The 27,480-nt window shown below is 44.3% G+C and overlaps 2 protein-coding genes across 4 annotated transcripts in view; both read right to left on the reverse strand.

Moving 5' to 3' along the window:
- Window positions 1–977: 977 nt before the first annotated feature.
- On the reverse strand, window positions 978–6,901 carry Hr83 (nuclear hormone receptor 83). Its single transcript, XM_076779849.1, has 6 exons — window positions 6,843–6,901; window positions 4,343–4,483; window positions 4,008–4,103; window positions 2,186–2,431; window positions 1,778–2,107; window positions 978–1,225 (listed from the first exon to the last, which is right to left on the reverse strand). The coding sequence occupies exons 1-6, from the start codon at window positions 6,844–6,846 to the stop codon at window positions 990–992; spliced, it is 1,053 nt and encodes a 350-aa protein (XP_076635964.1). The 5' UTR covers window positions 6,847–6,901; the 3' UTR covers window positions 978–989.
- A 684-nt stretch (window positions 6,902–7,585) lies between these two features.
- LOC143351434 (uncharacterized) overlaps window positions 7,586–27,480 on the reverse strand; it is a 92,791-nt gene continuing 72,896 nt past the window's right edge. The window contains exons 2-6 of one of the 3 annotated variants that reach the window (XM_076782913.1): window positions 12,333–12,577; window positions 11,664–11,947; window positions 10,376–10,548; window positions 9,952–10,219; window positions 7,598–9,805 (exon numbers count right to left, since the gene is read on the reverse strand). In XM_076782913.1, the coding sequence (XP_076639028.1) occupies window positions 9,420–9,805; window positions 9,952–10,219; window positions 10,376–10,548; window positions 11,664–11,947; window positions 12,333–12,550 (1,329 nt within the window). In that variant the 5' untranslated portion in view covers window positions 12,551–12,577 and the 3' untranslated portion in view covers window positions 7,598–9,419. Of the gene's footprint in view, window positions 9,806–9,951; window positions 10,549–11,663; window positions 11,948–12,332; window positions 12,578–27,480 lie in introns of all 3 variants that reach the window. The other 2 variants (XM_076782912.1, XM_076782911.1) reach the window with 2 other exon arrangements.

Raw genomic sequence — 27,480 nt, forward strand, 5'->3', positions numbered from 1 at the left:
TCGGTAAAGAATTTTTTTTCTCGAAAATGCGTACGAATTCGGGGGTATGTGTAATGACCAAAAATGATTGTAATCGACCCCTGCATCCGAAAATAATTTTTCCCGAACGATTTGAAACTTTTTTTCTTCGTCGAAAAATTTAGGCGCCAAATTAGATTTTCGGTAAGGAATTTTTTTCTCGAAAATGCGTAGGATTTTGGGGGTATGTGTAATGACTAAAAATGATTGTAATCGACCCCTGCATCCGAAAATAATTTTTCCCGAACGATTTGAAACTTTTTTTCTTCGTCGAAAAATTTAGGCGCCAAATTATATTTTCGGTAAGGAATTTTTTTCTCGAAAATGCGTAGGATTTCGGGGGTATGTGTAATGACCAAAAATGATTGTAATCGACCCCCGCAACGGAAAATAATTTTTCCCGAACGATTTGAAACTTTTTTTCTTCGTCGAAAAATTTAGGCGCCAAATTAGATTTTCGGTAAGGAATTTTTTTTCTCGAAAATGCGTAGGATTTCGGGGGTATGTGTAATGACCAAAAATGATTGTAATCGACCCCTGCATCCGAAAATAATTTTTCCAGAACGATTTGAAACTTTTTTTCTTCGTCGAAAAATTTAGGCGCCAAATTAGATCTTCGGTAAGGAATTTTTTTTCTCGAAAATGCGTAGGATTTCGGGGGTATGTATAATGACCAAAAATGATTGTAATCGACCCCTGCATCCGAAAATAATTTTTCCAGAACGATTTGAAATTTTTGAATTTTATTGTTAATAACTTTTCAACGAGGCCTCAGTCAAGAAATTGATATTCTTGATTTTCGTCTTATTTTGGGCTCTAGAATCTCCCATTAAAATTTTTCCCATGGGTGTCCTGACATCCTGTATACCCCTTACCGGAAGTACCGTTGAAAACGAGTTGTTGCGTGTTTGTTTATAACGATGTTGTAACTAAATTACCTTTCGTGAAATTGTGTGTATGCAACGATCGAGTCAGCGTACGGACGCGATCACTCGTTCGAGGTCGACGTCTCCAATAATTGGCGCGAAAAGATCTCCCGCCAATTCTCGTGGACAGCAAGCGGTCAGAATCGGAAGTACAAGCATGATCCTGGCTAATCTGGGCGAACGTCGTTCGGCACGAGCATCCAGATGGCGAACCAGAGTTTCCACGGCGGTGTCCGTTGCTTGAGACGTCAGACGGATGCCATTCGTCGTTTCAGCGATCTCTAGATTTCGAGAATGAACAGCTTAACCTCACTTGTACCGTGACACAATTAACCAGCTTCATCGAGAGCTGCTGGGGAAATATCAACACGCAGATTGTTTTCATATTTTCGTTTCAACTTCTACAGAACAGGACACTTTCCCGGCGCATGTGCAATCCGCCATGCTTGATATTACCAGAATCAGAAAACTATTTTATCAGCGAAAGGCATTCAAAGCTCGTAATTATTCTACGTAGAAATTTTCAGAATTCATAGTTCAGCGAACCTTCTTTTACAAATTGAATAGCTCGTCGTCTCACGATAGAGGTTATATCTTAATTTCGTAACCAATGTCTGCTACAGCAAAGAAACTACCAATAACCGAAATATTAGCATTTCTTAATTTCTTACTGCAACAGTTTCAATGAAAAAATATGAAAACAATTGCATACCACGGAGTTTGACTAATTGAAATCTAACCCTTCGAACAACCAGCAATATCGATGCAATTTAGTCGAGATACATATTGCTACGGGAGTGCAAGGGGTTTATTACGCGACACAGAACATTTACCAGGTCGGCAGAGAATCAGAGTTTCCAGAATCGATATCTCGATTCGATCGAGGCGCAATTTCAAGATGGTGGACCGTGCAGCGACGAGGGCGTCGTAAGCGGTGGCGGTGTCGTTCCCGGTCGATGGGTCTCGTTTACGAAAGTTCGAGAGATCGATCGGCCAGATCGCGGCTCGCAGGAGGAACGCAGCCGCCCACCCTCTCCGTAAGATTCGATTCTGCTCGTCGACGTCGAGCATCGAGAACTCTCGATGCTGTCGAGCGGCACGCACGGTCGCGAGAAATATTTGGGCAGCGATCTCGTATCGCATCGTTGGCCCTGCGAACAACCGTTAACTGGTTTTGCCCCCCACACTAACCTTCACTTAACCCCTAACCTTAAACTACGTTCAAAATTCTTCGTTTATACCAGCGGCTATGATCCTCGATGCTCGAGGATTCGACATCGAGGAGAAAAAGAAGCTGCCCGTACCGCCGCCATCGTGATAGATCGTCGATCCTATCTCTGATTCGCGCGAGAGAGCCACGGCCGTCGACTCGGACGAGAGACACTTTCGTGAAGGATCGTTGGTTAGGTTCCACGCGACCCTGGAATCGCCGTCGACCATCGCTGCGATTCTGTTTCGAACGCGTGGCCCTCGTTCTTCCTGCACCGCTAGGGAAACGAAAAACTTTCGACAATTCGAACCAAGCAACTCTACTCGCGAACCCACATTACATCGGTTTATAGAACAGTCACTTTCTGGTTAAATGTACTATACAGAGATGACTTGATGGCTACGTACGCTGATTGGCCGTAGCGCAATAGCGACACCTACTCTCACATGCATTATCGTTATTGGTTGGGCTGCTCACAACTACAATTCCATCGCCTGACAAAGGACGTGAACGAAACGTATAGGGACAGAGTAGAATAGAACAAGACTGAGAGGCATTGGCGTAACCGTACGCTCAAAATACTAGCCATAAATAGAAGAAAATCTCTCGTGGTTATGGAGGCCCTACTACCGCCAGTAGAGCCTCTCCAGTGGGAATAAGGAGTCGCGAAGACCATCTTTCCTTGCTCTTACCCCGTTTAGTTTGCAGATGCCTAGCCAACAAGTCTATCTGTACTGTCCAGTGATGACTTGTTGACTAGGCACGCTGATTGGCCGTAGCACAATAGCGATGCCTGCTCTCACATGCATTAATCGTTATTGGTTGGGCCGCACACAACTACAATTCCATTGTGTGTATAGGGACAGAGTAGGATAGGACAAGACTGAGAGGCATTGGCGTAACCGTACACTCAAAATACTAGCCATGAATAGAACAAAATCTCTCGTGGTTATGGAGACCCTACTACCTCCAGTAGAGCCTCTCCAGTGGGAATAAGGAGTCGCGAAGACCATCTTTCCTTGCTCTTACCCCGTTTAGTTTGCAGATGCCTAGCCAACAAGTCTATCTGTACTGTCTAGTGATGACTTGTTGACTAGGCACGCCGATTGGCCGTAGCACAATAGCGATGCCTGCTCTCACATGCATTAATCGTTATTGGTTGGGCCGCACACAACTACAATTCCATTGTGTGTATAGGGACAGAGTAGGATAGGACAAGACTGAGAGGCATTGGCGTAACCGTACACTCAAAATACTAGCCATGAATAGAACAAAATCTCTCGTGGTTATGGAGGCCCTACTACCTCCAGTAGAGCCTCTCCAGTGGGATTAAGGCGTCGCGAAGACCATCTTTCTTTACCCTTGCCCCGTTTAGATTGCAGGTGCCTAGCCAACAAGTCATCACTGGATAGTGCATTTCCGTCCACGAGTCCCGAATACGTAACGAGCGCGGAATAAAAACTTCGAAACGAGATTCACGGTGCTATCGCTACTCTCGGCTAAAAATAATTCACGGCGTCGAGTTCGCCGAGCACCAAAGGGTGACTGCCGTGTGCTGGACACGCGCCATTGTTTGCATCTCGTTTCGCTTGTCAGCCGCTGTGACGCGCGTGATTCTTCGATCCGAAACAGACGGAGAGCAAAAGCTCTATTTATCAAACACCACTCATACGTAGTACGTTAAACTACGTTAGATTGATATCATTAATTCTATTAACCACCCCCTACTTAATATTATTTGTCAGTGTTCTATATATACGGTTTAAGTATTCTAAAAAATACTGGAAACTATCTTGCGATCAATTTAGCGAATTAGTGGTATATTTTCTGTCGGTTTTGCATTGCTTTCTCACCTGCAGTGTTCATGCCCACGGTGAAGCATTTCTTTAGGCGACAGTGGGGGCACCAATTGCGTCTGGCTTTGTCGATGGCGCACGTTCCTGTGCTGGCTGGAACCGGAAGTAAGAGGGTCAGAAACTACGCGACGCGAGGCATCGATGCCTGAATATCCACTCGAGAGTTTCACTCTTGAAATGCTATATTTAATTAGCCTCCAATAACTGTGGTCGAACAAAGCTAAAAATTATAAAAGTGACTAACGAATTTAGCTTGTTTTTTGGTGGTGAAATTCTCCGGTGGACCAGACACGAGGCAATCGCGAATTCGACGAGAAACAAAGTGTCAGCACCTATGCAGGTGAAGAGGGCGCCGCGACGCACGGATCGTTTGAAGAAACACGAGCAACCGTCGCAGCAATAAACCCCGTAATGTTTCCCGTAGGAACGATCGCCGCAAACCTTGCAAGCCACTGGCGTGGGAAGCGTTCTTCCTGTTTCGAAATCAGTCGAAAGATTTAATTTCCTGATCGAAGATTCTCTACTAGGTTTCTATTAGCTCGCATAAGGAGTTCATTAGCGTCGAAATACGCCATTTTGGCCCAGCTGTAAATTACAAAGTTAAATGAAGCTAACAATTTTTCGATCTATTATATTTGGCAAATCATTTACCGCTGTATGAAACGTAATACTTCTCGACAAGCTTGGGCATTCTGGTCGTCGATTGCGGTATAGTCCATCATGAAGTAGCATGTACTTTTGAATTTTTCTACAGGCCTCTGCTGACCTGGTAATGGTCAATAGTCAGCAGAGGCCAGCAGTGGCAAGTAGTAATCGTTATACGCGGTCAGAGGAATCAGGGATGGTCGGCAGTGGTCAGCAGAGGCATGCAGAGGCAAGCAGGGACCTGTACAAGCAAGCAGAGATTAGTAGGGGCAAGCAGTAGGAAGTATTAATCGTTATAGATTGTCAGAAATAGCAGGAGTGGTCAGCAGAAGCCAACAGAGGCCTGTAGAGACCAGCAGAGACAAGCACACGCTGGCAGAGATCAGTAGGAATCGTTGTATGTTGTCAGAGGTATGAGAAGTGGTCAGCAAAGGCCAGCAGATGCATGCAGATGCAAGCAGAGACCTGCAAAGGCAAGCAGAGATTAGTAGGGGCAAGCAATTGGAAGTATCAATCGTTATACATTGTTAGAAGTATCAGGAGTGGTCAGCAGAGGCCAGCAAAGGCAAGCAGAGACCAGCAGAGGCAAGTGGAGATCAGTAGAGGCAAGCAGTAGCAAGTATTAATCGTTATAGATTGTCAGAAGTATCAGGAGTGGTCAGCAGAAGCCAACAGAGGCCTGCAGAGACCAGCAGAGACAAGCACACGCTGGCAGAGATCAGTAGGAATCGTTGTATGTTGTCAGAGGTATGAGGAGTGGTCAGCAAAGGCTAGCAGATGCATGCAGATGCAAGCAGAGACCTGCAAAGGCAAGCAGAGATTAGTAGGGGCAAGCAATTGGAAGTATCAATCGTTATACATTGTTAGAAGTATCAGGAGTGGTCAGCAGAGGCCAGCAAAGGCAAGCAGAGACCAGCAGAGACAAGTGGAGATCAGTAGAGGTAAGCAGTAGCAAGTAGTAATCGTTATAGATTGTTAGAAGTATCAGGAGTGGTCAGCAGAAGCCAACAGAGGCCTGTAGAGACCAGCAGAGACAAGCACACGCTGGCAGAGATCAGTAGGAATCGTTGTATGTTGTCAGAGGTATGAGGAGTGGTCAGCAAAGGCCTGCAGAGGCATGCAGATGCAAGCAGAGACCTGCAAAGGCAAGCAGAGATTAGTAGGGGCAAGCAGTAGGAAGTATTAATCGTTATACGTTGTTAGAAGTATCAGGAGTGGTCAGCAGAGGCCAGCAAAGGCAAGCAGAGACCAGCAGAGGCAAGTGGAGATCAGTAGAGGCAAGCAGTAGCAAGTAGTAATCGTTATACGTCGTCAGGAATATCAGTGGTGGTAAGCAGTGGTCAGCAAAGGCCAGCAGAGGCATGCATATGCAAGCAGAGACCTGCAAAGGCAAGCAGAGATTAGTAGGGGAAAGCAGTAGGAAGTAGCAATCGTTATACATTGTCAGAAGTATCAGGAGTGGTCAGCAGAGGCCAGCAGAGGCCAGCAAAGGCAAGCAGAGACCAGCAGAGGCAAGTGGAGATCAGTAGAGGCAAGCAGTAGCAAGTAGTAATCGTTATACGTCGTCAGGAATATCAGTGGTGGTAAGCAGTGGTCAGCAAAGGCCAGCAGAGGCATGCAGATGCAAGCAGAGACCTGCAAAGGCAAGCAGAGATTAGTAGGGGCAAGCAGTAGGAAGTAGCAATCGTTATACATTGTCAAAAGTATCAGGAGTGGTCAGCAGCGGTCAGCAGAGGCCGACAGTGACCGCTGGCAGAGATGCCAGACGGAGAACTCCGGCTACACCGGGGACACCTCATTCCATTTTCTCACACTATGCCAGATCACTCGTACGTGAGCTTGTAGAGTTTCAAAGAGTCGACAAAGGCAAACTGACACATACCCTCTTTCTCGATTCTCGGACAGTCTCATGAGAGTCAAGAGAGAAGGGCCCACATATGCCTTCTCGCTCTTGAACAACTGAAATCCGACCTCACGTCAACGTGGCATGCGATTTGGAATCTCGACTGCCCAGGCAGTTCTACTTTCCGACCTATGTAAGCTCACGCAAGCAAAGTACCATAGTGAAAACATAATTTTGTGAAATTTTTACACATTTTATAACCAAACGCTTACAAAAGTCTTCTGTCCACTGTAAATTGAGCTGATCGAGTTAAGACGTTTAAGGCTACAATCTCTGGTACTCACCCATTTCTTGCCAAACGAGCAGTCGTGGCTGATCGATCAAAGGTCCTGGTGGAGATCGAGGGCGAAGACCAGAGTCGGTAGCTAAGCGAGTTGTCGCGCCGTTCAGCGAAGAACTGAGACTGAGACCAAGGTGTTGGGGCGATCGCGAGGTTGGGTTCGGTTTATCGACGACCAGCGAGGTCGAAAGACGGACAGCCAGGGGTTGGGATTGACGCGCGCGAGTGTCACTTGGGTCGTCGGACCGCCGTAGGATAATATTTGCACGGGGCAGTGACGAGGCGCGACCGATCCGTTCCACGAAGGAATCGCGACAGCTCGAGAGGGGTTGTCGAGACGTTTCTCGTGATTCGTGACAAGCCGTAATATCGAAAGCTGTTCTCTTTATTGCGCGTCGCAAACACTAATTATACAGGAACTGTACAGGGGACCGATCGATCCTCGACGAAACTCATCGATAAACGCATCGTTCGAGTTAAATAAGATACTCGGTTCCACGTCCTCCCTGGTCTTCATCCCTTCATGACCTTACTTGCTTCAATCCATTATAATCTCTGTCTCTTTGTGGCTACATACCCAATTATAGTTGTAGCCTTATAGCTTTTTAGCAGAAATGGGCAAAATTCACGAAGACAGAATTTAAGATTTACTCGTTTATAAATAGCCCTTGCTAGTAAATATTCGACTCGTTGTTCGAATAGAATTTTGCCCCTCTCTGGGTCGAAGCGTTGGACCTGGTGTTCCGAGTAATCGAATGCCACGCACTTCGAGTATTTGAGTATTCGAATAAATAATGAATTATTCTAACGTTACGAAGCGAGTCTGTTGCTCGTTCTCGAATACAGGCTTCCATATTCTGCGAATTCACCATAATTGTATATTATAAATAGAAATAGGAAGTCTTTATTTTTCGTACTCGTATCTACAATTTATTACAAAAAAAAAAAAGAAAAAAAAACAGGCGAGGCTATTCAAGTGAACAGTACTGTATGTGTACATGGAAATTTTTAAATCAATAATTCTGTGATCTATAATATATATTCGTACATGTGTGTTATGCATGCATGTATAACTTATGAAACTATGCGATCTGCCTCGATATATTTTACACCGTACGGTTTTAGGGTTAGGTTGAAAAACAGCAATTCGCTCAATCTCATCCCTCCATCTTGTTTTCCTTATTCGTGCACTTCAATTTGTATTTCGTTTTTATGGTCGTTAAATAACATCGAATGGTAATAAATTTACAATTACACGAGAAATGGTTAAGTGGAGTTGTCGCTTAACAAAACTCCAATGAAAACTGTTTATAAACCTTTCCGTCCCAATGGCTCCGTCTCTAATTTAAAACTTCATAATTTTACATTAACGCCCGAGAATGTAATAAATAGCGTTTGATAGCTAATATTTTCGTGTAAAATATGTTTATTGCAATAATTAATTTGAGACAGAAAGGGTTAAAATACAGACCCGAAAGAGTGAAAGATCTCGATCTATAGTCGTACTATTCAGATACTAGGAATATCCAGATACTGGATCGGCGCATAAAATATTCGAATACTCAAGTACAGCGAGACCTCGAATTACGCGGATACGGCAGATTCGTGGATGTACCCTACCTTACGTCCTAACACATATTCTTTACGTATCTATTTATGTATTTACACATTAAATAATGATTTTATTCCCCCAATTTTTCTTTCCGTAAACAAGTACACGTCGAAACGTTGAACTTTAATTCGCTTTCGTAACGAAGATTGTACTCTAAATGTATTGCAGGTAGAAACCAAAGATCAGTCCTGGCAGGAATTGCACAGTCGGATGGAAATCGTGTCAAAGATACAATTTGTTTGCGTGAAGTATCCTCTATGTACAATTCGACTTACGCGGAAACCTATTGTAACGAATGAACCGCGTGAGTCGAGGACTCACTGTATTCGAATAGTATTCAAATAGTCAAATATTCGAACAGTATTAAAATAATCAAGAATTCGAATAGCATTCGAATCGTCAAGTATTCGAACAGTATTCAAATAGTCGAGCGTTCGAACGGTATTCGAGCAGCCAAGTATTCTAATAACATTCAAACGGTCGAGTATTCGAACATTATTCAAATAGTCAAGTATTCTAACAGCATTCAAACAGTCAATCGTTCGAGCAGTATTTAAATATTATTCAAACGGTGATGTATTCGAGTAGCATTCAAATAGTCAGGCATTCGAACGGTACTCAAACACACGAATAGTATTCTAATAGCATTCAAACAATCAAGTATCCGAACAGTATTCAAACAGTCAATTATCCGAGCGGTATTCGAACGGTATTCGAACAGTATTAGCGTCCAAACCAGTCGAGCGTCGGCGCGGTACTCGGAACACTCGAATGCTCAAGCATCGTTCGAACAGTCAAGTACTCGAATGATTCGAAAATTCGACGCGTAAAAGTCCCAGATACTCGGTCGCCGTCGATAATGACGAATACCTTTTCTGTACGTTTGCACTACCGACGTTCCCCGTCTCCGCACATTCGATACATCGTTTTTAATAATCGTTTCGTCTCGTGGGTGTCTCGAGGATCGAGTTACGAGGACGCCAACAATTTGGCGGCCGCCGTCACGTGGTGCTGATGATGATAGGGCGCCTCTTGGCTCCCGTAATAAGTCTGTTGCTGGTGCTCGCTGGTCGACACGCCCAGCTGATGGGGATGATGCTGGTAGTACGAGGAATAGGGTTGCCCAACGATACCGTCGCAGCTCCGAGGCTCCGTCTTCACTGTAGCCACGCTTCCGGTCGCCAGTAGGGACGTGTGCCCCAAGTAGACGGGTCTGTCCGTCGAGCTGGACGCGCCCCCCGACGACTTCGACGCCTCGATTTGATGCTGTTGCTGCTGCTGATGCTGCTGCTGCTGTTGCTGCTGGTGTTGTTGCTGCTGTTGCTGCTGCTGCTGCTGCTGGCTGCTCTTCAGTTCTAGAGAACGGTGTACGGTTGAGAGTATCTCTCCGGAAGCGTTTAATCGAGTTCTTTTTTACGTTAGGTCTGGGTTAGTGGTAACTTACTAATTATCGTCTTTCGATGCCATCGACTCGCGGGGGAAGGATAATCGTTTTGCTTACCGTTGGACGGCGAGGAGGCGGTCGAGACGGCGGTGGCCTCGTGGTCCCCGGCGGTGGGTCTGGCGTTGGGTTCGGGCGTCTTTTTCGGTTTGCGTTTCCGCGTTTGTATGCCGTCCTTCCGCATCGCCAGCGGTCTGTTCACCCCGTGCAGCTTGAAGTAGAGGCCGCACGCGTTGCAGACCGGCTCGCCCTCGTTGTTGCGCCTCCAGAGCGTGGTGGTGCGGGTCCCGCAATTCGTGCAGCACAGTCCCAGCCGCCTGGTCGCGGTCTGAAATCCCAACATCCGTTCCATTCGTGGATCGCGCGACGAGTCGCCGTCTACGGCGAAAACTCGATGATGCGGGGACAGCGGAGAACTGGACGTTTCTCCTCCGGATCGCGCGCACCAGCACGGACCGCATCGCGTCTCGGGCGACCAACTTACCAGCCGTTTCGAGGGCTTGATCAACGGTCTGTTCATTCCGTTCATCTTGTGATACAGTCCGCACGCGTTGCACAGATAATGACCGGTGCCGTCCCGTCTCCACAGCGGCGTAGAGATCGCGCCGCAGTTCACGCACTCGCGGCCCTCGCCGAACTGAAAGTCCATCGCTGTGTCTGAAACGATACGACGACGTTTCAATTACTGGTGCCCGACATTACCGACTGTCGCGCGCGGTTCACGCGAAATTGGATAAGTTTTAGCTTCGATTATATTTGGGAATGTTAGTCTTGAAAGGTTTTGGGGTTTTATATTAATTTTAAACGGAGCGTGTTAAACAATTTTAAGCAGAGAGGGAGGGAACGTGAATGTGACCCATGACAAATTGATGTTTCTTGCTGGTCGAGGTACGGTGAAGTCTACGTAACATTAGGACTTGAGTCACCCATTTTGCCGACTTTGTGTTTGTCTAGCAATAAGAAAGAGGATGTTGAGCTTCGGTGATTTCGACCAGCGTGACGAGTTGTTCTGAAAGTCGAGGTTTCGGACCGCGAGCGGCCATCGAGGCGGCCGGATGAGTGGGAAAAGAAACGCGTCCGCAGCGGCGGCGGCGGCGGCGAAGTCGAACCACTCGACGTGGTATCGTACGTTTCAAAGAAGCCGCTATCGCTTATCCGTCGCAGATGGCCCGCCGCGTGGCGGCGCGTTCGTCGACCAGAAAAGGAGCTTTTTTTTGTTAATCGCCCGGCAATCGTGCCCGCTTTTCCGCCGCGTTTCAGTCTGGTTAATGTCTAACGCCCAGGCTACTACGAATCGGTTCTCATTGACTTCTGTCTCTCTCTCCACAGCGCCAAGAGCAATCCTTTCGATCCAACGATAGAGGAACGATAGAGAAAAGTGGCGACTTCCCACGATACCATCTACTCCTAAACGTGGACCCTCTCCAAGGTCTGAAAGACCCTCGACTACCGGGTAATCGTAAAAGAAGGTTTCGAGTTAATCGAAATCGACCATGTCGGCCTCGATGCTTCGATGAGCTCGATAGTGTATGCTGTATGCAAGTTTGACTTGATCTATATACAATCAGTGGACCATTTTGCACCATCTTGCATTAGACTATAAACAATTGCAAATCCATTAGAGGACCACCCAATATGAGGCAGAGCCAGCTAGGAAATCTTTTCTGACTCTTCTGCTTTCCTACGATCTCTCTCACTTCTCTCAAGAGTCAATTTACAAAACAATCAATTTACAGCAAGAGGGTTCAAAAGGGGAATCCATGGGAACGAACCGTATGGCGATGCTCGTTGAAATCCAGCTCCGTCGTAGGCGCGCCAGGAGGACATCATGGCGACGTTCTGCGCGTAGAAGGGCGCGGCAGCGGCGAGGCTCGAGTGCGGGTGCCCTGTGTGAGGGTGGCCAGCGTGCGGATGGCCGTGGCCGGAGTGCTGGCCCATCGCTGCTGCGGCTGCGGCGGCCGCGGCCGCGGACGCGGAACCGCTCGCGTGGCCAGCGAGCGCGTGGTGGGCCGCGTACGTCTCGACTCCATGCTGCCAGGAGGCTGCTGTCTTCTCCCTTTCGGTTTGACCATCGATCGAACGTTACTCGACTGTCTGAATCTACAATCGTTAGTGACGGGACCCGATTCTATCGCGATATTCGATGTCCACTTAACGATCGAGGTCTCGATCGTTAATATCGTCTCTCTGGTTTAACCAGTTAACTGTGTTCGACGAGTATGCTCGAGAAGTGCCAGGATTTTTTGCCATGACGAGTTTTATAAAATGAACCTATCTTTTTAACAGCACCACTTACTCTGTGCTTGACGACTATATTTCAACACGAAGCAACACAGTTAGCTGGTTAATAAGTCTCGGTATGCAAGGGTTTGTCTTTGCTGTATTATTCGGTCCCATCACTAGTGATCGTGGAACGTTGGATTCGGACTGAAGGTGCTTACCAGGCGGGCGAACCGGAACCGGGGAACGAATGGTATTGGGCGGCCGCCGCTGCAGCCGCCGCCGCCGCCGTCGCCGCCGATGGAATGGTCGGCCTCGAGGATGGCACGTAAACGGGCGCCTGAAGCTGCTGGCCGTGTTGCTGCTGCTGCTGTTGCTGGGACTGCTGCTGGTAGTCGGAACTTGCACCGTACCCACCGCTTCCGCCCCCGTGGAACATCCTCCTCGAGAGCTAGAACCGCGACATCTGCTCGAAAAAATTCACTTATTTTATTTGAGTCTGCAAATTAGATGGCTAGATTACAAGATGGAAGAAAGCTTGTTCATTCGATCCCTCGTTTAACACGCTGACTGCCAGTCTGAAATCCTAAAATTGTTTGCAAGACCAAAACTTTGATTTCAGGCAATTGTAAACTACGCAACTTGAAAGTTGTAGTTACTTTTGTAACATTAAAATTTATTTTCTTTAACATTTCAACTTGAGCATTGTTTTAGTTACACTGTTGAAAGTTCTGTCACCCATATGTAGGTGGCAGTCAAAGCGTTAAAGGAATACAATAGGGACCAGGTTTGGTTCATCAAAAATTTGATGCTACTTGTCTCTGAAGCAACAATCGAGTTTATACAAAACGTTAACCGAGTTCAGAAACTCGTTAGCTTTTCGTCTCCGGGAAGATAGGTGTCTGCCTATTGCAAGGGGCAAGAAGAATCAGACATGGCAGGAGCTACTATTCGTACTGGGTCAGCCATCTTAGCCTTCGTCTGTGACTACTTTTGAGCCAGAAATTGCTCGACGATTTCCACATTCTACTTACTCTCTAATTCGAAACTGATCCTGCATTTACTATTGATACGTTCGTAATACTTTGTGCAGTTATGGTACGGATAAATCCAATATTGTATCGAATTATTACGAACCCACAAAGGGCCAACCGTGGAGGAAACGTTGAAACCCCGAGGGAGCAAGAGCAGTGGACTCGTGAGGAAAGAACGTTGTGAAGATGGCAGAGTGCAAGGGAGACGGTCGATTCCGATTCGCGATCGGGCGGTTGGAGAGATCGAATGGTTTCTCGGAACCAGGGGGGCGGAAAGGCGGGCAGTGGCGGGCCCGGGAGTTCGTCGACGTCCTGGGCGAGGAGGGACGCTGGACGAGGGGGGGTAGAGGGCCGCGGAGGATGAACGGAGACGGCGGAAGAGGAGGACAGAGAGCGCAGTCGCGTCTCCACCTTCGAGGCGCGACTCCCAGCCTGGAATCGGAGATACGCGATAGCGGCCATCGCGGCCACGAATAAGATCCCCGTGTAGGCGGGACCAAACCTCTGCCGCGTTCCTAACCTTCCGCGATGGATCGATCCCGACGGAACGCGGCGCAATTTTTTGACGAAAATTATCCCCTCGAACGAGGATCGGATTTGCTTTTATTTGCAGACTGTTTTTGGGTGTAGCCGCTACATCGAGAAGCGAGGATTACATTTTAAACTAATGGACCGGAGGCATTTGCCATGTTTAAATTATTAACGTGTAAAATTCGAAACTTATTTTTGTAAATATATTGGCGAGCTAGTAGCAATGATGGTGTGCTTTGGTACTGATTTGCAATTTTTAATCACCTTGTTCTGGGTGAATACTTACTTTCTGAGTTTTAGGAAAGGTAATCGAAACACAATTATTTGCAATAAATATTGACCAGGTTGCAAATATCGTTAAAGAGTGACACTAACCATCGAAATATATTGCAATTTTAATGATTAAGTATTATTTGCAACCTGAAGAATGTTCATCTGTGATCCTCACTGGTAGCCATATTGGTAACCCACAACCTAAAAATCAGAAGCTAAATCTTCACCCAAACGAGGTGATTAAAAATTGCATAGTACCAGAGTATACCATTATTACTATTTAAAGACTAGCTCGCCAATATATTTACAAAAACAAGTTTCGAATATTTAAGAATAATCGAATATACATAGAATATAAAAAATAACGTGTTTGCTATTTGTTTGCTGCGAATAACTGACCCTTAAATCTCATTTAGCACTCATTGCGAAATGTAGAATATAATACGAAATTTTCGATCTATTTTCCGCCATCGAACGATTCGAACGACCGCCGCCGATCGGTTGGGAGACTATGGCATTTCGCGGGGAGGGTGTTAACGGTCGAATCGTCGTGTTTTTTGCAGCCGCGAGTCACGCTCCATCGCCGAGACGCGATTTGCGACGCTCGGTCGCGAGTTATCGACAACCTTATCACCGAGGCTTATCGAAACCGCGACGAAGAGTGACTCGGTGCCGCGAAACTCATTCTACGATATTGTCTAACGCGCAACAGTCCACTACTGGGTCGATCGGACATTTCGCGACGACTTTTCGAACCCCGGTAAAATTACAACATCGAAGAACGAGCCTATTACGATTATCTAAACAATTGCAAACGTTCTGGATGCCAATACTTTTCGACTTTTAGGTTATAGGTTACTATATGGGTTAATTCAGGTTGCAATATTACTAAAGAATAATACTAATGCGTTCACTGTCCGATCTTCCATCGACATATTCAATAGCATGGTGTTAGGATCCATATACGGGTCATAGACAGTGAAAATGTTTACTGTTATTCTTATTTTTCAATTTTTAATTTTTGACTTTTAGGTTATAGGTTACTATATGGGGTTATTCAGGTTGCACTATTACTAAAGGATAATACTAACCGTCCGATTGACCCATATACGGGCCATAGACAGTGAACGTGTTTAGTGTCATTCTTATTTTTCAATTCTTACTTTTCGACTTTTAGGTTATAGGTTATTATTAGGGTTTATTCAGGTTGCAATATTTCTAAAGAATAGTATCAACACGTTCACTGTCCAATCTCTCAGCGACATATCCAATTGCATGGTGATGAGACCCATATACGGGTCATAGACAGTGAACATGTTTACTGTTATTCTTATTTTTCAATTTTTAATTTTTGACTTTTAGGTTATAGGTTACTATATGGGGTTATTCAGGTTGCACTATTACTAAAGAATAATACTAACCGTCCGATTGACCCATATACGGGCCATAGACAGTGAACGTGTTTAGTGTCATTCCTATTTTTCAATTCTTACTTTTCGACTTTTAGGTTATAGGTTATTATTAGGGTTTATTCAGGTTGCAATATTACTAAAGAATAGTATCAACACGTTCACTGTCCAATCTCTCAGCGACATATCCAATAGCATGGTGATAAGACCCATATACGGGTCATAGACAGTGAACGTGTTTAGTGTTATTCTGATTTTTCAATTCTTACTTTTCGACTTTCAAGTTATAGGTTACTATTAGTGTTTATTCAGGTTGCAATATTACTAAAGAATAATATTAACACGTTCACTGTCCGATCTCTCAGTGACATATCCAATAGCATGGCGATAAGACCCATATACGGGTCACAGACAGTGAACGCGTTTAGTGTCATTCTTATTTTTCTACTTTTAGATTATAGATTACTATATGGGTTTATTCAGGTTGCAATATTCCTAAAGAATAATATTAACACGTTCACTGTCTGATCTCTCAGCGACATATCCAATAGCATGGTAATGAGACCCATATACGGGTCACAGACAGTGAACGCGTTTAGTGTCATTCCTATTTTTCAATTCTTACTTTTCGACTTTTAGGTTATAGGTTATTATTAGGGTTTATTCAGGTTGCAATATTACTAAAGAATAGTATCAACACGTTCACTGTCCAATCTCTCAGCGACATATCCAATAGCATGGTGATAAGACCCATATACGGGTCACAGACAGTGAACGCGTTTAGTGTCATTCTGATTTTTCAATTCTTACTTTTCGACTTTCAAGTTATAGGTTACTATTAGTGTTTATTCAGGTTGCAATATTACTAAAGAATAATACTAACAGGTTCACTGTCCGATCTCTCAGCGACATATCCAATAGCATGGCGATAAGACCCATATACGGGTCACAGACAGTGAACGCGTTTAGTGTCATTCTTATTTTTCTACTTTTAGATTATAGATTACTATATGGGTTTATTCAGGTTGCAATATTCCTAAAGAATAATATTAACACGTTCACTGTCTGATCTCTCAGCGACATATCCAATAGCATGGCGATAAGACCCATATACGGGTCACAGACAGTGAACGCGTTTAGTGTCATTCTTATTTTTCTACTTTTAGGTTATTACCAATTTACTCCGATCCTAGAAACCTGTTTCACTCAATATACTCTATACATAATAAATAAATTCCACGATGAAAAATTTCAAGTTAATCATAACTGCAATTGTGCTTCTTATTTTCTCACTTCTCCATAAAGTGTATTTACCCCTCGAATAATTAAATAAAACTATGATTTCCTCGCCAGTAAACGGGTAAGCGAGATTAATAAGAACGATTTTCCGGGTCAGGGAATCCTTCAACGAAATAAATGAAAATCGGACAAGGTTCGGTGAATACGAAGGGTAAAACACACTAATCGAGTCGCGGTAACGTTCTTAATGCGTGAGATCGTTCGTTATCGCGTTGGAAAACAACCTTTTTCCCCCCTCCTCTGGACACTTTAACGCGTTTTAATCGATCCAGTTGTTAACGATCACACTCGCTATTAATCGTCCGTTCGCGCGATAAAAGTTTACAATAAAGTATTAAAGTGTTCGTTACGCAACGTAATAGTATCGCCGCGATGTAAAAGTCCGAGACACCGATGATTTATGGCGATCGACGCCGGGTTGCACGATCCTCGAATGTCAGCGCCTCGGCTTTTCAGCGTCGCTGCATCGTATGCACGACAGGTTGGGCAACAACTCATGCGTTTTATAGTTGTTACAAGAGCCCTGTCGACGATTGTTACGGGGGAATTCGAGAAACCATTTCGCGTCTCGAGTTATGGTCGTCGAGAATCATAGGATCGAATGTAATCGTTCGTAAATTAGACTCCATTGATTTTTTCAAAGATTCGTAGAATTTCTACTAGGCTCTATCAGAAGTGAAAGACACCTTTTGATATTTCAATCTCAAAGTTCAATAGTCTTTTGACTTTTAAATGTCTATTTTCTTTAATATTTAATTGTAATATTTATTTGTATTCGAAGTTGTCGAAGAACGGCTTTTGGTAAGATGGCGGAAGAAGCGGTGTTAATAGACTGGGCAGAATGTAACACAGGGTGTAAGACACCCAGCGGCCGTGCTCGCGTTTCAAAATAGGCGACTGGAGGGTTAATGGGAACCGGTTGGAAGAGTAATCGTGTTTCGACGTTGGAACGGCGCCGGGACGAAGGGGCATCTGGCGCCAGCTCCAGACCTCCGCGTACGGATCACGTTCCCCCACCCCCGCCACGTCCGGACGTCGCCAAAATCTCTCGGACCTCGCGTCGATCGAGAGAAGATCCGCGAGATCGATGGACTGCTGCCACTGAACCTCCAAAGTTTGCCTACGAGGCCAATATTTCGCTCTCCCGACAATTGGGCATCTTACATAACCTAAAAGTTGCGCTACTCATCTGTAGAATTTCATAAAAACACTCCTATCCAAACATACATTCAACATTTTTCTCTCAATAAACGCGATTCGTTCAAAAATCGACATGATTGTCTACAAATCGACTGCTCATCGATGTATCATACAGTAATCGACTTTATACGCCATGACACAACACTTATCGATGTATCGTTATAATCGACTATCGATATCTAATCGATACGATTGTCTACGAATCGAACGCTCATCGATGTATCATACAGTAATCGACTTTACACGCCATGACACAACACTTATCGATGTATCGTTATAATCGACTATCGATATCCAATCGATACGATTGTCTACGAATCGAATGCTCATCGATGTATTATACAGTAATCTATTTTTGACAGCATGACACAACTTTTATCGATGTATCGTTATAATCACTATCGATATACAATCGATACGATTGTCTACAAATCGAACGTCCATCGATGTATCATACAGTGATCTAGTTTTGACGCCATGACACAATACTTATCGATATCTAATCGATACTATTGCCTACAAATCGAACGTCCATCGATATATCGTCGAGGTGTCGACTTTTGACGCGAGCAACGCTTGTCGACGTATCGATAACAAAAACGAAGTACAATTCGTCGTGCAATCTATTTCTCATTTAATTCATTACGTAAATTACGGGTAAGAGCATTCACGTGTTTCGTTCGTAATCGCGTCCCGCGGCCGGTAAATATTTTTCTCGTCTCGGAAAACGATTCGTTCGGGGCAGAAATCTTACGTACTGAAACGAGTTACTTTAAAGCGACTGGATACAATCGCGGGAAACGTATATCCTTGCATGACCACCAAACTAATGGGTTCAGATTTTCTTTGTAGGGGTAAGTAACTAGCAGTGGCGACTGTGAGGTAATGGAGATATACTGTGTAAGCCGGGGACTCCTCGTCAGATTGGTTATCTCGATCGTGGCGGGAACTTTCAGCCCCGTTTTGCTGCAATAATCGAGGTTCTACTGTTTATAAATGAATCTGATTTGCTGGAAAGAGTGCTGCAGCACAAGTATCGTAGATCCTTCTGGTAACTTTATTCTCTCCACAAATTGACCATAGAAGTATATTTTTCAACCTTCTTTTGTATCCTCCTAAACCTTACCATCCCCATTGTCCCATGTCTTCAAAAATTACTAAATTCCCACCAAAATGAGGTTCGAATTTTAATTTCAAAAATTTCTCGCGTCTCGACTCGTTTACAGTCATCGACGCATATATTAATCGTAGTAAGTTCTTCGTATACGCCATCTTTGTTACGCTTCGGCGTCGATTCCGTTCAAAATCGAAATAGAAACCAGGCGTTTCGTCGACCCACTCTAAATTCATACCGTTCGAAGCCCTAGCGGCGTCCTCGTTCGATTATTGCCAAGTGGTTTATGGTCTCTATCTGTCCCCTTGACTATCCTCTCTTGTTCGCCGTATCCGAAATTCGTGTCTTCATTATTCTTACGGTTCTCGTAAATTCGACCACATTACTTCCCTGTCCCCCGACCGTCTGGTCGGCAGAAAATGCGGCTAGGCGGACACTCCTCGTCTCCGACACCTTGTTTGCGAAGTCCTTGCCCTGGCGTTTCCCTCGTACTCATCCGTTTCGCGCCAAAATTTATAGCTATCCACCATTTTAACTCTCGATACACGTTTCCACTCGATTCCAAAACTTCCTTTCAACGTCCACTTTGGTGCTTCTTTGCCCTAATTTCCCATTTTTGCGCGATGCTCTTATGGTTATACGCGTTCACTGTCTGGTCCCTTCGCGGCGTATCCAAAAGCGTGGCGCCATGACCCGTATACGGATCATGGACAGTGAACGTGTTTAGTGTCATTCTTATTTTTCGACTTTTAGGTTATAGGTTACTATTAGGGTTTATTCAGGTTGCAATATTACTAAAGAATAATATTAACACGTTCACTGTCCGATCTCTCAGCGACATATCCAATTGCATGATGATGAGACCCATATACGGGTCATAGACAGTGAACGCGTTTAGTGTCATTCTTATTTTTCGACTTTTAGGTTATAGGTTACTATTAGGGTTTATTCAGGTTGCAATATTACTAAAGAATAATATTAACACGTTCACTGTCCGATCTCTCAGCGACATATCCAATTGCATGGTGATGAGACCCATATACGGGTCATAGACAGTGAATGCGTTTAGTATCATACTTATTTTTCTACTTTTAAGTTATAGGTTACTATAAAGGTTTATTCATGTTGCAATATTGCTAAAGAATAATATTAACACGTTCACTGTCCGATCTCTCAGCGACATATCCAATTGCATGGTGATGAGACCCATATACGGGTCATAGACAGTGAATGCGTTTAGTATCATACTTATTTTTCTACTTTTAAGTTATAGATTACTATATGGGTTTATTCAGGATGCAATATTTCTAAATAATAATATTAACACGTTCACTGTCCGATCTCTCAGCGACATATCCAATAGCATGGTGATGAGACCCATATACGGGTCATAGACAGTGAATGCGTTTAGTATCATACTTATTTTTCTACTTTTAAGTTATAGATTACTATATGGGTTTATTCATGTTGCAATATTGCTAAAGAATAATACTAACACGTTCACTGTCCGATCTCTCAGCGACATATCCAATTGCATGGTGATGAGACCCATATACGGGTCATAGACAGTGAATGCGTTTAGTATCATACTTATTTTTCTACTTTTAAGTTATAGATTACTATATGGGTTTATTCAGGATGCAATATTTCTAAATAATAATATTAACACGTTCACTGTCCGATCTCTCAGCGACATATCCAATAGCATGGTGATAAGACCCATATACGGGTCATAGACAGTGAACGTGTTTAGTGTCATTCTTATTTTTCGACTTTTAGGTTATAGGTTACTATTAGGGTTTATTCAGGTTGCAATATTACTAAAGAATAATATTAACACGTTCACTGTCCGATCTCTCAGCGACATATCCAATTGCATGGTGATGAGACCCATATACGGGTCATAGACAGTGAATGCGTTTAGTATCATACTTATTTTTCTACTTTTAAGTTATAGGTTACTATATGGGGTTATTCAGGTTGCAATATTACTTAAGAATAATACTAACACGTTCACTGTCCGATCTCTCAGCGACATATCCAATAGCATGGTGATAAGACCCATATACAGGTCATAGACAGTGAACGTGTTTAGTGTCATTCTTATTTTTCGACTGTTAGGTTATAGGTTACTATTAGGGTTTATTCAGGTTGCAATATTACTAAAGAATAATATTAACACGTTCACTGTTCGAGTTACAACTGCAAATAAGGACGTTTTCTCGAGTCAGTTTACTCCATTTTGAGCGAGAATAGTGTCGTCAATATTTGGAACACACAAGGATACTCAGTATCAGAATTTACATTTGCACAAAATGGACAAGTAACGCAATTTCTATCTCGCCAGTTCCAGTACCAACCGACGCCATCTTGGTTCCTCCCACACAATTGCAATGTTTTCTCGACATCCTTCCATCCGATCCACGTCAATATAATTCCATGAACTAGTCCAGAGTCCAAATCCCCATCGAAGACACTCGATCAAATCTTGCACCACGGTTATAGTTTCTTTCGATTCCACCTGACAATGTCGAAGATCGTGGGCCTCGCTGGACAGGTCTCGATTTATCGACGCGGACAGGACGCCAAAAGTATCTCCTGACGCTCGTGCGCCTCTCTTCGATACGGGAACGGGCTAATGGAAATAACGTCCGTCGCGTTTTTTGTTTTTCCCCCCCTCCTCCGGAGCTCGACGCGTCTGGGGCTAATCTTCTCTCTCCTACACGGGTCCCAGGCCGCCTTCGAACGAGCCGACACCAGAGACCAAAGAGACCAGAGACCAGAGACCGGGGAGACCAGAGAAACGATACGAAACAAGAGTACCGATTCTCTACGAGCCTAATTAATTGCTTCGAACGTCTACCGGTTCTGTTTCAAACTGGCCCGAGGAGACGAGCCTCGTTCCGTCTTTTACGAGGGTCTCCCCACCCCTGGCCTGTTCGTTGGGGCTTTGAGGAGTTTTCGTTCCGACCGTGGAGCCCCGCGAATGCAACGAGAAGGGAACCGGCTGGGATGGAAAGCGTTTCGATCGACGGTTTTAAGAGTCCTCCGTAGCTGCCGGTGCTCGATTCCGAGGCGCCACGGCGCCGACCGCGTAGAAGGGTTTCCTTGTAGGTCTGCCACAGCGAAACGTCGGCCACACGGACGCGCCACTCCCCTCCTTTCCTTCCCCCCTCTTCACCTCATCGTTCGACTACGTAGGAACCGTGTCCGCGCGGAAGCGCCCGCGATTTCGACGCTATTGCACGTCTAGGCGGAAACGGTCCCTCGTGGGAGTGGTCACCTAACACGGAGGGGGAGGCAATTACACGCGATCGACGACACGCAGAGTCTCCGAGTTACGTGAGAGGCTCTCGAGAAGGATGCCATTATTATTAGCAATGGTTAGTTTTCAATGGATGGTTTCGATGGAGGACACCATCTTGACAGCTTCGACTTGGTCTACGTAAACGTAAATATGCAAGTCGTATTCGATCGTTGCAATTATAATTGAGGTATGTCAAATGTTCAGAGTAAACCTTTCGATCTAACGTGTTCGTTTAAATATTACTTCTACGGTTTCGAATTTATTTGGCATCAAAAATGCGAGGTGGAGCTTTTCGCCGCCACGTTGCTGCGTTGGAACCGCAAGACACTGCGCTGTGACTATCGCGATTTTTATGAAATCTAGGAGAAATCTAGCGAAGAAAACTGATCATTCTTGCGGATCACAAGCTTTCGTTTCGCGGGTCGAAAAAGTCTGCTGGCTCGCGACCCTACGCGACCCGAGATACCCATCGTCCGCGACTCGTTTAGAGCGTCACGGAGTCGAAAGTTATAGAGTCGCGTCACGCGATTTCCACGACACTCGAGATAACGAACGTTCGCACGCGCGTACGAAACCCGCGATAGCGTCTGAGGCCAGAGTCTGGCGAGCTCAGTTCGCGAACGTGCGAATAAAAAATTTTTTTGGACTCCAAGAATTCCAATACCACGGATGGTAGCAAAATTTCATATTGTATGTCTCGAATTAAATATTAACTACACAAAAGATTGACGATTGCAGATTGCACGACTGGTCGAAAATAAATTTCGAAAAATAGACCCTACAATATCGTTCAACTTTTCCCGAGTTGCTTTTCTACCTTTTATCAAATTCGAGACCCGTTCCAATTGCGTGACGCACTCGGTATATTCCGAGCGTGAGGATAAGTCGTTCAACAGGCAGCTCTCAATGTTAATGAATTATGGGGATGATTTATTAAACAGCGATCGTGGCGATAACGATCGAGATTCCTATCCTCCATGAAAGAGAAATAAATTAACTGTTTTAATCATTAACTGTGTCTTCCAGTGTTCTCTCGACAAATATGATATTCCTTCGAATAATAAATAAATAAAGATAACATTAACACGTGTGTACAATACAGGCGGTACACGTTATTTCTCTTATGCAAATGCTCGAGAAATATAATGACGTAAATCTTAGCTGATTGCATCGCGACTCGTCAGTGTTATTTCGTGTATTCGTGTAATCCAAGGTAGGAAAATTGAATAGGAAAATTACCATTGCAAAAAGTTCCGATCACCGAGTTTCGATGATCCATCCAGTCTCTTCGATCCTTGATTAACTCTTCCTCCCTTCCCGGCTTTCTTCTTTCTCCGCGTTTCTCGTTTTATTCATCTCGGACCTACCTGATCGCGAACGACCGTCCAGCGGGCATTATGCTAATTACGAGCGCCCGTAAAGACGACCGAGCGTCATTCTTGTACCCGCGGAAACGCGGAAATTGCACCTTTATTTTGCTATAAATTGATCGCTGCTATAAAAATAAAGTGGTACCGCGGCGCAATTGATACGTTTATAGAGATACGAGGAGATTGATCGCTACTGTAATGAAATTTAGATGTGAACTGATGTGATCGCGAATAGAGCATGGAACTGATGCCATTCTAGAGCGGAAACCCCAACTTAGAGCTGAATCTTTACTCTATCAGAGGTTGAACATTATCTGATGCTCTAGTAGCGTTTGAACATCATTTTAGAGTCGAATATTAATAGAGTTTCAATTGAAATGTTTATATAGAGGGGAAGTGATACTTCTCTATTCCACTCTAGAGAAGGTACATCAACTTAGAGCTGAATCTTTAATCTATCAGAGGTTGAACATTGTCTGATGCTCTAGTAGCGTTTGAACATCATTTTAGAGTCGAATATTAATACTGTTTTAGTTGAATTGTTTATATAGAGGGGAAGTGATACTTCTCTATTCCACTCTAGAGAAGGTACATCAATTTAGAGCTGAATCTTTCATCTATCAGAGGTTGGACATTGTCTGATGCTCTAGTAGCGTTTGAACATCATTTTAGAGTCGAATATTAATAGAGTTTCAATTGAAATGTTTATATAGAGGGGAAATGATACTGCTCTTTTCCACTCTAGAGAAGGTACATCAACTTAGAGCTGAATCTTTACTCTATCAGAGGTTGAACATTATCTGATGCTCTAGTAGCGTTTGAACATCATTTTAGAGTCGAATATTAATACTGTTTTAATTGAATTGTTTATATAGAGGGGAAATGATACTTTTCTATTCCACTCTAGAGAAGGTACATCAACTTAGAGCTGAATCTTTCATCTATCAGAGGTTGAACATTGTCTGATGCTCTAGTAGCGTTTGAACATCATTTTAGAGTCGAATATTAATAGAGTTTCAATTGAAATGTTTATATAGAGGGGAAGTGATACTTCTCTATTCCATTCTAGAGAAGGCACATCAACTTAGAGCTGAATCTTTAATCTATTACAGGTTGGACATTATCTGATGCTCTAGTAGCGTTTGAACATCATTTTGGACTCAAATATTAATACTGTTTTAATGGAATTGTTTATATAGAGGGGAAAAGATACTTCTCTAGAGCTTCATTGTTGATATAAACGCTAACTGGTACTTTACTATAAGTTGAACGTTGATAGGGAAGCGAATCGATATTGTCAAAGTTTGGAAAGTGTAGTGAGCTCTAGAAATTGGGAAAGTAGGAGGGAAATTGATAGGATAGAGCAAGTATAATGGCTATAAAGAGATCAACTGGTACTTCTCTAGAGTTACATCGTCAATATAAACTTGAATTGGTACTGTACTACGACTTGAACGTCGATATAGAACTGAACTAGTATTCTGTAAGCTTGGGGAATGCATTGTGCTCTAAAAATTAGGAAAGTAGCAGCGAAATTGATCAAATAGAGCAACTTTAAGGGAATTTCATCGAAGATACAGAGGCTAGAGTTTGAATACAGCATTCTTGAGGCATCTAATTTGATCTGTTGCAACTATTACTGTATGAATATCATCTTAGAGGCACTGGAGCTCTACCAATTGGGAAACTATCAAGGAAATTGATCAAATAGAGCAAGTTAAAGGCAATTTCATTGAATATACAGAGGGTGGGAATTCGAACACCATCTTAGAGGCACTGGAGCTCTACAAATTAGGAAACTATCAGGGAAACTGACAAAATAGAGCAACTTTAAGGGAAATTTCCTCGAAGATACAGAGGCTAGAGTTTGAATACAGCATTCTTGAGGCATCTAATTTGATCTGTTGCAACTATTACTGTATGAACATCATCTTAGAGGCACTGGAGCTCTACCAATTGGGAAACTATCACGGAAATTGATCAAATAGAGCAAGTTAAAGGCAATTTCATTGAATATACAGAGGGTGGGAGTTCGAACACCATCTTAGAGGCACTGGAGCTCTACAAATTAGGAAACTATCAGGGAAATTGACAAAAGAGAGCAACTTTAAGGGAAATTTCCTCGAAGATACAGAGGCTAGAGTTTGAATACAGCATTCTTGAGGCATCCAATTCGATCTGGTGCAACTATTACTGTATGAATATCATCTTAGAGGCACTGAAGCTCTACCAATTGGGAAACTATCAAGGAAATTGATCAAATAGAGCAAGTTAAAGGCAATTTCATTGAATATACAGAGGGTGGGAGTTCGAACACCATCTTAGAGGCACTGGAGCTCTATAAATTAGGAAACTATCAGGGAAATTGACAAAATAGAGCAACTTTAAGGGAAATTTCCTCGAAGATACAGAGGCTAGAGTTTGAATACAGCATTCTTGAGGCATCTAATTTGATCTGTTGCAACTATTACTGTATGAACACTATCTTAGAGACACTGGAGCTCTACCAATTGGGAAACTATCAGGGAAATTGACAAAATAGCGCAACTTTAAGGGAAATTTCCTCGAAGATACAGAGGCTAGAGTTTGAATACAGCATTCTTGAGGCATCTAATTTGATCTGTTGCAACTATTACTGTATGAACATCATCTTAGAGGCACTGGAGCTCTACCAATTGGGAAACTATCAGGGAAATTGACGAAATAGAGCAACTTTAAGGGAAATTTCCTCCAAGATATAGAGTGTGAGGGTTCGAATAGAGCTTTCGCGGGACATCCAATTTCCCTATCGCGTTCCTGCTTGACGAGTGTATGGGACCAGTGGAGACAGACGAAAAAAGTCAGTTTAGCGTAACCGTAGATCCCCGGGTTCGAGATCCCGGAGAGGAGATAAGCTCGCGTGCCTGGCTGTCAACGGAGCGCTGGAATGGTGGAAGGGGCGCTGGAGGCGCGTGCCGAAACTGGACCGGAGCGCAATTTCCGAGGAATCTTATCTCCCGTTTGCATCTTCGGTATCGAGTTACCGTGGAAAGGGCCGTCCACACCGAAACCGATACGGCTGCTTCCTGTCCAGGGCCACGGCTGGCTCGTACGCGTATACCGAAACTTTCAAGCAGTCCTTTAGACCCTACGCGGCTGGTGCATCTAGAACGCTCCGCCACCTGAAAGACAAGCAGCCACTCTTCCCTCTAAACCCCATACAACCGTTTGGTTATGGCCCCAGGAGCCGGGGATTAAAAGCTCAAGTAACGAGGGTCCGCCCGGGAGTGACTCGTTCGCTCTTTCGGAATTTCTAGGGTATTCCCCTTCCACCATTTGGTCTCCCGATACACAGCAGGTAATTGCACGAATTTTAAAACTCGCGTCGTGGAACTTTCACGCTTTTTTAATTTGGATTTTCTTTTCGTCGAACCCACCCCAATTGTCGCAATTTCGTTTCTCGACGAGGCGGACTCGACTTTCCCGCGGCCCCTGGGTGAAAACCCGCGGGTCCCACACGTCCACCAGGCACAGGTAGATCCTGGATCGTGTACATACGGGTTTAACGTCGACGGCGATACACACGCGTGTTTGGCTCGAGTGGCTCGGCGCAGCGGCTCGGGTCCGGTCGTTGGCATAAATCCTCGCGCATTAAATTTATTCGCGCTTATGCCACGGCGAGCGTGACGCCTGAACGAAGCGTACGCGCAACGGCGAACGGCGACAGAGAGTCGTCGAAAGCGAGACGGAACGACCAGCGAACGGACCAAAGAGAGAAGAGAGAAAGGAGGACGGACTCGTACCTGCGCGGCGAGAATTTCTGCTACTTGGATCCCTCGGCTGCCACGTGGAA

This window comes from Colletes latitarsis, chromosome 2 (genome assembly GCF_051014445.1).
Source record: "Colletes latitarsis isolate SP2378_abdomen chromosome 2, iyColLati1, whole genome shotgun sequence".
Classification (NCBI taxonomy): domain Eukaryota; kingdom Metazoa; phylum Arthropoda; class Insecta; order Hymenoptera; family Colletidae; genus Colletes; species Colletes latitarsis.